We start from the raw sequence: 13,420 nt of genomic DNA on the forward strand, positions 1-13,420 counted from the left end.
TTAATCACATCAAACTATTTGAGATTAAATTTTAATTAGTACAAATATATTCTTTATTTTGATTACACTTAAACTAAAGAATATACTTGTACTAGTTGAGCACATTCCTAAATTATTATTATTTTTTTTTTTTACTTTTCACTGAGTGATGTGGTTTGGGTGTGAGCCTGCCTTCTCATAGCATTACCCCCAATTTTAATTCCAGAGAGGTAAGTGGATTAAATCTTCATAGATGGTTATGGCTCACGTTCAACAGAGACACTGATAGGGTTGGGAAGTGTACAGGAAATTAAACATTTATTGTGAGCATTGCGTTGAATAAGTGAGATTAACAGAATGGAGAAGCGCAGAACTCAAACCTTCAGTAGGTGTCGAGACTAAACCTCTGCTTCTAGGCTTACAGTTGTACACGAACCATTCAACTGTCATGTCCAGGGTAGCAGGACTGGGTCCCAAGATGATTATCCTATATCCACCTGGCTATATGTATATATGTTTGTACGTATTTTTTACTCTATTTATTTATTTATATATTTTATTTGTACATAATCATTCTATTTATTTTATTTTGTTAATATGTTTTGTTCTCTGTCTCCCCCTTCTAGACTGTGAGCCCACTGTTGGGTAGGGACCATCACTGTATGTTGCCAACTTGTACTTCCCAAGCGCTTAGTACAGTGCTCTGCACACAGTAAGCGCTCAATAAATATGATTGAATGAATGAATGAATGAATATCTACCCTAGCACTTAGAACAGTGCCGGGAAGAGTAAGCGATTAACAAATGCCATGAAAAAAAAAAGGTGTAGTATCAATAGTATCATTCTCATCCAAGATGATCTATCCAGTGAAGGGTGCTGTTTTCTAACTGTATTTCTCCTGGGCCTGAAGTTCTCCACTGAAGCTTTTATTAGGATTAACTTTAAATCTCCCTGTGAAAAGTGCAGATATCCCAAATGTTGGTGGGAATGACCCGCCAAAATGGTAAGAGGTGGAAGAGCATACTTATACAAATAATGACAGGTGTTTTTCTTCTCAGGTATCGGCGAAGAGCGCATGTAACGCCCAAGTCTTACCTCTCATTCATAAATGGTTATAAAAACGTTTATAGTGAAAAGTTGAAGTATATTAACGAACAAGCCGAGAGAATGAACATAGGTAAGAGGAATCACATCCGTTCTCTATTGGCTTGATTCGGGGCACTTTGAACCCAATTTTCCCTTGCGCTGGGTGGGTAAGAGTGGGCCAAAAAACAGGATAACTTGAAACTCATGGGGGCTTTTCCTTTATAGGGGAGGAAAAGGGAGGGAGAAAGGAAGGAGGTTCACATTTTCCATATATACTTTGGGCAGATTTGTGGGGTAGGACTCGTTAGCCTGAAGGAAAATATAGTCCCCTATAGACTGTAAGCTTCCCTCTAGACTGGAAGCTCGTTACAGGCAGGGAATGTGTCTACAGCTCTGTTGTATTCTCCCAAGAGCTTAGTACATTGCATTGCCCAAAGTAAGCGCTCAGCGAATACAACTGATTGACTGGCTGACTTTTGGCAAAAGCCAGGTACGGTGGATTCCATAATTTGCTCATTTCCCACCTCACTTGACCTCCCCGGAGGTCCTTAAGATCCCTCCATTCCCCAACCCAGAATTGGAGCTTCTTTCTCAGTCAATTAATCAATCAATAGTATTTATTGAGTGCTTGCTGTGGGCTGAGTGCCTAGGGAGAGTACAGTACAATAGAGTCGGTAGACACATTCCCTGCCCTCAAGGAACTTAGAGTCCAGAGGACACAGTTCATTGGTTTCCTGGACTCGATACTCAGTGGAGGTGCAAATGAAGTGGAGGTAGAGTGTGCTCGAAGAAACCTGATTCAGAGGAACGCAGGTGAGAATATATTCAACAAAGTGTACTTGTTCCTTTCTCTCTCAGACACCTGGTTTAGGGAGATGGGAAAACGATGACTGCCAAATGGGAACAGGCCGCTTTTTTTCACAGTTATGGTGTTGGTATGACTATTAGCATTCTTTTGGATTGACAAATATACAGAGTAATAGCCTATTTGCCTCCCCACTCGATTGGTTCACAAATATGCAGCACGGAACTCTCTCATGGTCTTTCATTAGTCTTTTCAGCCATATACAAGCATCAGTACAATTACTGTCAGCACAGAAATCTCGTAATAAGGATAAAAATGAGTAGCATAGAAACTAGCCAGATGATTTTATTTTGCTTAGGTCTCGACAAGCTAATGGAGGCAAGCGAATCTGTGAATAAGCTGTCACAGGAGCTTGCTGTAAAGGAGAAGGAATTAGCTGTGGCTTCCGTAAAGGCAGATCAAGTAAGTAAACTGAGGTGAATGGATTTTTATTAATTTACTAAGAATGTGAGTCCCATGTGGGACAGGGACAGTGTCTTCTGTGGGGCGTTACTTGTATCTGCCCCAGTGCTGAGAACAGTGCTTGACACGGAGTAAGCGCTTAAACAAATACCATCATAATGATGAGTTGTCAAAAGTAAAATTCTGGGTAAGAACTGATCTGTAAAAATAACCAGGAGATCGTCATACCCATAAACAGTGTACATAGCTCTGTCAATAGTATTTCTGTTAAGGATGTGTTCACTTGGGTCACTTTCTCTCTTTTCTTCCAGTTTATGACCAGGGCCCCCTTTTCAAAAATCACAGTACCGTCAACTGCTGTCTTGCCAGAGTTTTCTCCCAGTTGTGGAGAGATCGGGTCCCTCCCCCATTTCTTCCCTCTCCCTCCCCATCAAACAGCATGGCCTAGTGGAAGGATCACAGGTCTAGAAGTCAGAGGAGGTGGGTTCCAATCCTGGCTCTGCCACCTTTCTGCTGGGTGACCTGGAGCAAGTCATTTACCTTCTCTGGGCCTCAGTTCCCTCATCTGCAAAATGGGGATCAAGACTGTGAGCCCCACGTGAGACAGGAACCGTGTCCAACCTGATTACCTTCTATCCGCCCCAGTGCTTGGAACAATGTTTGGCATGTAGTAAAGCGCTTACCAAAAACCGCAATTATCATTATTACATGACCGATCACCCCCATCCTCCTAAATACCACCAGTTGGTTCAGCTACCTTCTCCAAAAGCAGCGGTCTATTCTGAAATATGTTGTCTCTGAGACTTCTGAGATAGGCTATTTGTTTGAGTGTATAGATTTTGCAAACATCATGTATTTATTTCAGAGCCACAGTCCGCTTACAATAATCTCGATGGTGTTTTGGGAAAGGAGGCTGACAAGAGTGGGAGAAGACTTGGAAGAATTTGTTATGATAATAATTGTGGTATTAAGCACTTACTATGTTCCAAGGATTATACTAAGCACTGGGGTAGATACAAGATAATCAGGATAGAAATGGTCCCTATCCCGAAGGGGGCTCATAGTCTAAGCAGGAGGGAGAATGGGGATTGAATCCCCATTTTAAAGATGAGGAAACTGAGGCACTGAGAAATGAAGTGATTCGACCAAGGTCACCCAGCAGGCAAGTGGGAGAACCACTTGGAAAAGTTTATCGTTTGTGGTTATTGTCAGTAACACACAGAAGTCACCAGTGGGATTTTACGTTATTGCAGAGAAAGAAATTGAATGCAATTCCTCGGTTTCAAAAGGAAGCAGCAAAGATTTTCTACAATGGAAATTCTCTCTGGGGCTTTGATTTCATTAGGGCACTTGGCAGTTCCTTAAGCCCAGTAACGCTGAGCAGCTAATGCAAAGGCATCCAGCTGCTGTAGACTTACGATAATTCAATCCAAATTTTGCTTGGCCTGAGAGCAGGAACTTTTAAGTATGAGGATTACAGAGCACTGATCAACCCAATTACCAGAGCCCAATTCCTCCCAAAGGGACCCACACTCATCAGGGAGCCTGGTCCTTTTCACACCCTAATTAGGAACCTCTCCTATTTAGTCAAAAGATCGCCACTCTGTCATCAAATAATCACACAACTTAGGCCAACAACTATGGAGACCCATTTTCTCCAGATTCCTCTCCTTTAACTCCCTTCTTGACTTCTTAGATTATTTTTCTGGCTTCGGTTTCCACAGCTCAACAAAACTACACTCCGCTCTCCAAGAGTCTCCTCAGAGTGAGTCTGAAGAGCTCTTCTCATTTTGTATCATCCTTGAGATCTCAATTCTCTTCGAACACATTTGTCTGAAAAGTTTTGTAATCTCAGCTTTGAGACCCTCTTCTTTTCTCGGTCCTTCTTGTATTTTTGTGAAATTCCTTCTGGGTCTCCTTTGATGTCCTCTACTCCTACCTCCCGTTCCTAAGTGTCAGCATCTCCCAGATTTGTGACTGAGGTTCTCGACTCTGTCATTTTTTCCCTTTTGCCCCTTCCCTGTGGAATATTATCCCTTCTCCTGTACTGCGGACAAGCAGCGTGGCCTAATGGAGAGTTCAGGCTTGGGACACAGAGGGCCTGGGTTCTAATTCTGGCTCTGCCACATGTCCGCGGCATGACCCTGGGCAAGTCACTTCTCTATGCCTCTGTTATCCCATTTGTAAAATGGGGATTAAATCCCACTCCCTCCTACTTCAACTGTGAACCCCATGTGGGACAGGAACTGTGTCCAACCTGATTAACTCGTATCTACCCCAGCTCTTAGAACAGAGCCTGGCACGTAACAAGTGCTTAACGAGTTCATTCAATAAAATAAATGAATGAACTACATTAGCTACGTGAACAATTTTCTCATTTCTTGAGTTTTCACTGTTTTTCCTACGTGCCGTTGATAGGTGCTAGCAGAGGTTACCGTAAGTGCCCAGGCTTCAGCCAAAGTGAAAAATGAAGTGCAGGAGGTGAAGGACAGAGCCCAAAAAATTGTAGATGAAATCGATTGCGAAAAAGTAATAGCTGAATCCAAACTAGAGGCAGCCAAACCAGCGTTAGAGGAAGCAGAAGCCGCGTTAAATGTAAGCGTGTATACTTTAATCAATTCTCGGAAAGACATATTAACAGGGTATTTATCATATTTAAAATCTTCCCTTGCGAGGTGACTGTGGCGCTCAGGAAACCAAAGTGGTTTCTTAACATGATTTACAATTTCAGACACTCCAATTACATGGTTTCCATTTATGTAATTATCTCAATGCCAAATAACTAAACTTTGGAAAGTCTCGACTTCCACGGCCATAAATCTGCATTGTACGAGAGCAGAACAAATAGAATGAATTATGGCCTTCATCAAGGAAGCATTTCCTGTCGGCGAGGGTTGTTTTACCTTGAAGCGGGTTAGCAAAGGAAATCTCATTTTCGAGCAGACTGTGAGCTAGTTAAGGGGCGGTCCGGCCTGAAGCTAGCAGGCTGAACTAGATAATCTTTCAGAATCCGTTTGAGCCTCGTAATTCGATCATTTCACCTGAGAAAATAGTTGACATGGTTATAAGGTATTTGATCTTTTCTAACTCCATTTACAGACCATCAAACCCGTGGATATTGCCACGGTGAGGAAACTGGCCAAGCCCCCTCATCTCATTATGAGAATCATGGATTGCTGCCTGTTACTCTTCCAAAAGAAAATAGACCCCGTTACGCTGGACCCGGAAAAGCCCTGCTGCAAACCGTCCTGGGGAGAGTCCCTGAAAGTACGTCAGCTTTCGGCTCAAAAGCCCCCCACCCTCAGCCCCACACCACCGATCCGTAGTCGATTTTAAAGTCTGCTTCTCCTGGTAGACCATAAGCCCTAGAGCACTTCGGGGATATCTGTAATTTATTTATTCGTATTAGCGTCTATGTCTCCGCAAGCTCCTTGTGGGCAAGGAATGTGCCTTTTATACTGTCTTGTTGTACTCTCCCAAGCACAGTGGGAGAGACACACAGTAAGCTCTCAAATACAACTGATTGATTGATAAGCTCCTCGTGGTCAGGGAACGAGTCAACCAACTCTGTTGTACTCTTGAAGTGCTTATTTCAGTGTGCTGCAACTCCGTATGCGCTCAATAAATGCCATTCAGAAGCAGAGCGGCATAGTGGGAAAAGACCACAGGACCTGGGTTCTAATCCCCGCTCCACTCTTTGTCTGCTGTGTGACACTGGGCGAGTTACTTCACTTTTCTGGACCTCGGTTCCCTCACCTGTAAAATGGAGATAAAGACAGAGAGCCCCATACGAGACAGGGACTGTGTCTAACCTGATTAACTTAGATCTACACTGAATTTCCCCAGCAAATGTGCAGGTCAGTCACTCGTGAATAAAAATTTCACTCTCAATAGCCTCATGTTCAAACTGAACGGCAGGTAAATATTTGGAGGCAGATCACGGTCACTTTTATTATGGGTCAGGATTGCTCATTGAGGAGTGTGCACTGAAGTTTTGAAAGTAGGGAAGTTTGATTCTTCCCAGTAATGTCATTTTTCTTTGCAGTTGATGAGTGCCTCGGGATTCCTACAAAGCCTCCAGCAATTCCCCAAAGATAGTATTAATGAAGAAACAGTAGAGTTACTACAGCCATATTTTTTGATGGATGACTATACTTTCGAGAATGGCAAAAAGGTCTGTGGGAATGTTGCTGGACTATTGTCTTGGACACTTGCAATGGCCACTTTTTATGGAATCAATCGGGAAGTGTTGCCGCTTAAGGTAAGAGAACATGTATACCTCATTAAATTGATATTCTTAGTCTCATAAGAATAAGCAGGAATGTGAAAGTCGTCATAATACATTCTGCATTTTTTTGCCTGCACACTCCTGGTTGCATCCACGCCTTATATTGCAGTGCCTTGCATTGCATTTTGCAAAATAGTTCTGACTTCCAAAAGGAATCCACATTTGCGGAGAGAGAGGCTGTCAAAGAAGATGATCTTCTGCTCCCTACTTGAGAGATGAGGAAATTCCCAATTCTCACTCTGACCGTTTAAGAAGTTAGAGGGGGTCGTAGAAGCAGAATGACTAGCAGCCAAGTTTTATAATCCTCTAGTGCACAAACGTTGGTAGAATTTTAAAAGCTTGGGGGAGAACTCCCTGAGCTCTTCAGAATACAACAGAAGAAAAAGATGGAATTTACAGTGAGGTTTTAGTAAAAAAGAAGATTTTCAGAGTTTTCTAAAGGGTCTCAAAAAACCCTGCTTCATCGTTTGTGTCTTGTTTACCTCTGTACTAAGTTCATTTTGCCTACATTTCTGCAATGTGCACTTCATTTTGGTAACATTTTTTATTGGTCCCAATTTTCACTCTCACCAAATTCACTATTGCATCAGTATGTAAGGTTGAAACATACACGGACAAGACATGCTCGCTCAGGATTTCTTCCTGTGGCCTCTGCCTACACAAACCTAGATTCCAGTTGATCTCCTGAATGCTTTAGATTGTGAGTCTCCCGAGGGACAGGGACCGTGTTTAATTCCTACCTGTGTATTCTCTTCCAGCCCTTAGTGCAGTGCTCGGCACACAGCTAGCACTTAATATTGAACGTTATGTTAGTGAAATTCTGGAGGTAGGCCTGGTGGTTTGGAGACCACCATCCAATCATGGGAATGGAGTCCTTTCCTTCCTAGTGTTTCCAGGATCTAACATCAGGGGGAAGCCATTTGATTGGGAATTTCACCTGGTCGTATCCCCTCCCCAAAGTAGGACATATAAATAGCCAGGTACATCTAGAGTTTTATTTCTATTTTCAAAGTATATGTACTGTGTCATCAATCCCAGGAGATACCCAGTGTCCTCTAGATTTTCAACCAACTTGTACTTCCCAGCACACAGTACACAGTAAGCGCTCAATAAATACGATTGAATGAATGAATGAACTAGTAAGTTGTGTTATATATGGAGTGCACTTAACTCTGTTCCAAGCATTTCTTTGCAGTATTTGTTAAGTGCTACCTATGTGCCAGGCACCATAATAAGCACTGGGGCAGACACAAGCTGATCACATTTGATACAGTCTGGTGTCCCCCATGGGGCTCAGAAATCTTAGTCCCCGTTTTACAGATGAGGGAACTGAGGCCCAGAGTAGTGACTCGCCCAGGGTCACACAGCAGACAAGCAGCAGAGCCGGGATTAGAACCCAGCTCCTCCTTACTCCCAGGCCCGTGCTTTATCCACTAGGCCATGCTGCTTCTAAAGCATTGTAATAATAATAATAATAATGATGGTATTATTTATTAAGCACTTGCTGTAGGCCAAGCACTGTTCTAAGCACTGGTACTAAGCACTGGGGTCAGTGTAAGACAGCCAGTTTTGACATGGTCTAGTGAACGGTGCAGAAAGGAAGAAAAAAACATTTTTTGGCACTCCCGCCTCCCTCCGTCACCCCTGCCTTTCCCACTGTCACCCGGAGTTGAGTGGGTATTTGGAGGGCGGTGGGGGGTGGCTAGGGAGTCATTCATTCAGTCATATTTATTGAGCACTTACTGTGTGCAGAGCACTGTACTAAGCCCTTGGGAAGTCCAAGTTGGCAACATATAGAGACGGTCCCTACCCAACAATGGGCTCACAGTCTACTTTGGGCAGGTCACTTCACTTCTCTGGGCCTCAGTTCCCTCATCTGTAAAATGGGGATGAAGACTGTGAGCCCCATGTGGGAGAGCTCACCTCCTCCAGGAGGCCTTCCCAGACTGAGCCCCCTCCTTCCTCTCCCCCCTCCTCCCCATCCCCACCCCCCCGCCTTACCTCCTTCCCCTCCCCACAGCACCTGCATATATGTATATATATTTGTACATATTTATTACTCTATTTTACTCGTACATATTCTATTTATTTTATTTTGTTAATCTGTTTTGTTGTCTGTCTCACCCTTCGAGACTGTGAGCCCACTGTTGGTAGGGACCGTCTCTAGATGTTGCCAGCTTGTACTTTCCAAGAGCTTAGTACAGTGCTCTGCACACAGTAAGCTGTGAATAAATACAATTGAATGAATGAAGGAATAGAAGGGGGAGACAGACAACAAAACGAAACAGGTGGACAGGAGTCACTGAGGAAGATGCCACTCCTCAGCCGAGGTCTTCGGGATGGAATAAAATGGGAGAGGAGGAGCTACAACCCCTTGGTTGCTAGCAGCAGGGGCCCGGGCGGGATCGGGCATTCATTCGTCAAGCATGGCAGCACAGTGGCTAGAGCACAGGCCTGGGAGATAGAAGGTCGTGGGTTCTAATCTCAGTTCCCCCACTTCTCTACTGTGTCACCCTGGGCAAGTCACTTCCCATCTCTGGACCTCCATGAGCTCATCTGGAAATTGGCCACCTGATACTCTGTGCTCAACGTGATTCATTCATTCATTCAATCGTATTTATTGAGCGCTTACTGTGTGCAGAGCACTGAACTAAGCGCTTGGGAAGTACAAGTCGGCAACATATAGAGACGGTCCCTACCCAGCAACGGGCTCACTCTTTTCCCTTCCTCCCTCAAAAGGAAGCTGAAGACCCACCCCCAAAGCATTTTCTTTCAACCTGCCTCCACACGGAGAAACGAGCGCAAAAGAGGTGGACAACAAAAACCGCTGCATTTTTATAGCATTTCTAGCGTTGTTTAATAACAATGATGGGATTTGTTAAGCGCTTACTATGTGCCAAGTACCGTTCGAAGCGCTGGGGTAGATACAAGGTAATCGCGTTGTCCCACATGGGGCTCACAGTCTTAATCCCTATTTTACAGATGAGGTAGCTGAGGCACAGAGAAGTTAGGTGACTTGCCCAAGGTCACACAGCACACACGTGACGGGGCTTGCACTTACTCATTAGCTACTAGTTAAATCTTGCCATGCGCCTCCCGCCTCAGGTCTCGCGCCCCTTGCCACGCACCTCCTGCCTAAGGCCTCACGCCCAGCCCTCCATCACCTTGCCCCCTCTTACCTCACCCCCCACCCCCACAGCACTTGTGTATACTGGTACATATTTATTACTCGATTTATTTTATCAATGATGGGTATATGGCTATAATTCTATTTATAGCCATCTATTTATATCCAAATCTTACCTCATCCCCATCCCCCCGCTTCCTTCCCCTCCCCACAGCACCTGTATATATGTTTGTACATATTTATTACTCTATTTTACTTGCACATATTTACTATTCTATTTCTAGACTGTGAGCCCACTTCTAGACTGTGAGCCCACTGTTGGGTAGGGACCGTCTCTATACGTTGCGAACTTGGACTTCCCAAGCGCTTAGTACAGTGCTCTGCACACAGTAAGCGCTCAATAAATACGATTGAATGAATGAATGAATCTGTATTTTAGAAGGCTTGTTTGTCCTCTTCTAATAAGTGTGGTATTTTTTTATGGCATTTGTTAAGTGCTTACTATGTGCAAAGCACTGTTCTAAGCGCTGGAGGGAATACAAGATGATCAGGTTGTCCCACGTGGGGCTCACAGTCAATCCCCATTTTACAGATGAGGTAACTGAGGCTCAGAGAAGTTAAGTGACTTGCCCAAGGTCACACAGCAGACATGTGGTGGAGCCGAGACTCGAACCCATGACCTCTGACTCCAAAGCCCATGCTCTTTCCACTGAGCCACGCTGCTTCTCGTATTTAAGTATTTAAGTTCTTACTATGTACCAAGCACCGTACTAAGCGCTGGGGTGGATGCAAGCGAATTGGATGGGACACAGTCCCTGTTCCTCATGGGGCTCACAGTTTTAATCTCCATTTTACAGATGAGGTTACATTCTAGGCCTCAGTTTCCTATCTGTTAAAAGGGGATTATGACTTTGAGCCCCATATGGGACATGTACTGTGTCCAACCTGATTATTTTGTGCTCAGTATAAGTGCCTGGCACATCGTAAGTGTTTAACAAATCCCATTTTTTAAAGAAAAAAAACTCCTTTTTTTATCAATCAGCTGCATTTATTGAGGACTTGGGTGCAGGGTGCTGTATTACATACTTGGGAGAGTACACTGTAGCAGAGTTGGTAGACACATTCCTTGCCCACAAGGAGCTTTCCCATGGTCAGCTTTATGTTGCGTTTTCAAGGGTACAGAATGGGAAAAAACAATTTGGGTGCTTGGTACTGATGGCAAAATGAAAAACAGGGTTTAACAAATTGTTTTGAAATTTGAAAAACAGAAAGCTCATTGTCATATTCATTTTTAGCATTTGCAAGGACTCTACACGTGCACTTTAGGCAACATCCAAAATCAGTTCAATTTTCCCGGGCAGTGTCAGGTAAGGTGGCTAATGTTACCATGGAATAGGTCATTTTCATAGCCCTGTCGACTGCCAGTTTAACAACAGCTGAATGTTTAATGAAGCTAATATAATTCTATCCCATTACTAACTTCCTATTCCCAATTCCAAGGTCAACTTGGCCAAGCAACAAGGGCGTTTGGCCGTAGCGAATGCCGAGCTGGACAAGGCTCAGGCACTGTTGGATGAAAAACAAGCTGAGCTGGACAAAGTGCAAGCAAAATTTGATGCAGCAATGACAGAGAAAATGGTGAGAGAAATTTCGCACGAATATGAAATTGGCTCGAGGGCCTGTATATTGAGAAGCCCTTTCAATTCGGTTTCAGGAGCCCAGACTGCTGTGTGACCTGGGGCAAGTCACTCGACTTCTCTGGGCCTCGGTTTCTTCATCTGTAAAATGGGGAGTAAGACCGTGAGCTCCACCAGGGACAGGGACTGTGTCCAACCCGATTAGCTTATGTCGGTCCCAGTGCTTAGTACGGTGCGCTTAATAAATACCATAAAGAAAACCAAAAAACCCCAAAGCCTTGCTGCCATTAGCAGGTGGCGGATAAGCCGGTGGTCAACAGCGGTCAGTTGCCGTTTGAGCTAACTGTTGAATGGTACAGCTGTCGTGAGGCTGTTGAAAAATAATAATAATAATAATAATGGCATTTATTAAGCGCTTACTATGTGCAAAGCACTGTTCTAAGCGCTGGAGAGGTTACAAGGTGATCAGGTTGGCCCACTGGGGGCTCACAGTCTTAATCCCCATTTTACAGATGAGGTAACTGAGGCGCGGAGAAATGAAGTGACTTGCCCAAAGTCACACAGCTGACAAGCGGCGCAGCCGGGATTTGAACCCATGACCTCCGACTCCAAAGCCCGGGCTCTTTCCACTGGGCCACGCTGCTTCTCTTAAATACTGACAGGAAAATCAACCAGTTCCCACCCCTCAGCTGAGAACTCTTGGTCGTTCCCAGGGACTGGGAAGGTTCCAAAAATGATTCATTAGCAAAGGCTTCTACCTTTATTTCTGTCTTTTGTTTATTTAATAATTACAGCAAATAGCCATAATAATTTCTCTTCACTTCAGATGGTACCAAGGAGTCCCAAACCTTGTTGCATTGCTGACCCAGACGTGAACCTGATGTAGTGCCAAATGAACCAATCTATAATAATAATTGTAGTATTTATTAAGCACTTCCTAAGTGACAGGCACTGAACTAAGCGGGGGATACAAGCAAATCAGGTTGGACACAGTCCATGTCCCTACCTAGGGCTCACAGTCTTAGTCCCCATTTTGCAGTTGAGGTAACTGAGGCACAGAGAAGTGAAGAGGCTTGCCCGAGGTCACACAGCAGATAAGTGGCCATGCCGAGATTAGAACCCATGATCTTCTGATTCCCAGGCCCGTGCTCTGTCCACGGCACCATGCTGCTTCTACTAATCAATCAATCAATCAATCAATCGTATTTATTGAGCGCTTACTGTGTGCAGAGCACTGTACTAAGCGCTTGGGAAGTCCAAGTCGGCAACACATAGAGACACTAACTGATGACAGTTACGTGGGACGCCAAAGAATCTCTCATTTCCTCCTCAAAAATCAGGGAGGGGCAATTTTGTGATGGAAACAGCAGTGTGACTAAACGTGGTACAAGGACGAAGCCCTCTTGAAAATCATAACGGGGGCCCCACACTTTTGTTACTTTTCAGCAACTGGATCCAATTGTGCGTCTTTCCCCCAAAACATAATAATATAAGGAATGTCAGACAAATGGGCCCTCCAGCATGGGGATCGGCGCGGTCAGATTTGAAAGCACATGGAGCCATTCTTCATTTGGGTTTTAGGACTTACTGAATGATGCGGACGTGTGCCGGAGGAAGATGCAAGCAGCTTCCACTCTTATAGATGGACTGAGTGGAGAGAAAGTCCGCTGGACTCAGCAAAGTAAAGAATTCAGAGCTCAGATTAACAGGTAGGTCGGCGTCAGACCGTTTGCAACCTCTGAGGCCAGGAAGAATATTTTCATGATGCGGCTTTTTTTTTTCCACATAAGCTGTCATGCAGTATTTTCTGAATTTGAGCTTCTTTTCACTAATATGGTGGCTACGTGAAGCCTGGGCCAGGGGAATAAAAATGACATAGGCCCAGATCCGTCCCATCTCTTCGTGGACAGATCATCTGTGGCTTTGTTGTAGGCCAGTGGAGAAGTTGTAATGGGCTAGTTTGTCTCAGAATGGGACTGTGGCGTCAATCGGTGGTATTTATCAAGCTTTGACTTATCAGTTCCCTCCCTTTAAT

General features: G+C 44.3%; 1 protein-coding gene across 1 annotated transcript in view; it reads left to right on the forward strand.

Annotated features, from left to right (window-relative positions):
* The window catches only part of DNAH8 (dynein axonemal heavy chain 8), a 230,915-nt gene that overhangs the window by 143,376 nt on the left and 74,119 nt on the right, over positions 1-13,420 (forward strand). Inside the window, exons 66-72 of the mRNA XM_038761016.1 lie at positions 1,039-1,157; positions 2,230-2,333; positions 4,752-4,928; positions 5,433-5,600; positions 6,379-6,594; positions 11,249-11,386; positions 12,967-13,094. Coding sequence (XP_038616944.1) covers positions 1,039-1,157; positions 2,230-2,333; positions 4,752-4,928; positions 5,433-5,600; positions 6,379-6,594; positions 11,249-11,386; positions 12,967-13,094 — 1,050 coding nt within the window. The remainder of the gene's footprint in view (positions 1-1,038; positions 1,158-2,229; positions 2,334-4,751; positions 4,929-5,432; positions 5,601-6,378; positions 6,595-11,248; positions 11,387-12,966; positions 13,095-13,420) is intronic.

Source organism: Tachyglossus aculeatus, chromosome 19, assembly GCF_015852505.1.
Source record: "Tachyglossus aculeatus isolate mTacAcu1 chromosome 19, mTacAcu1.pri, whole genome shotgun sequence".
Lineage (NCBI taxonomy): Eukaryota > Metazoa > Chordata > Mammalia > Monotremata > Tachyglossidae > Tachyglossus > Tachyglossus aculeatus.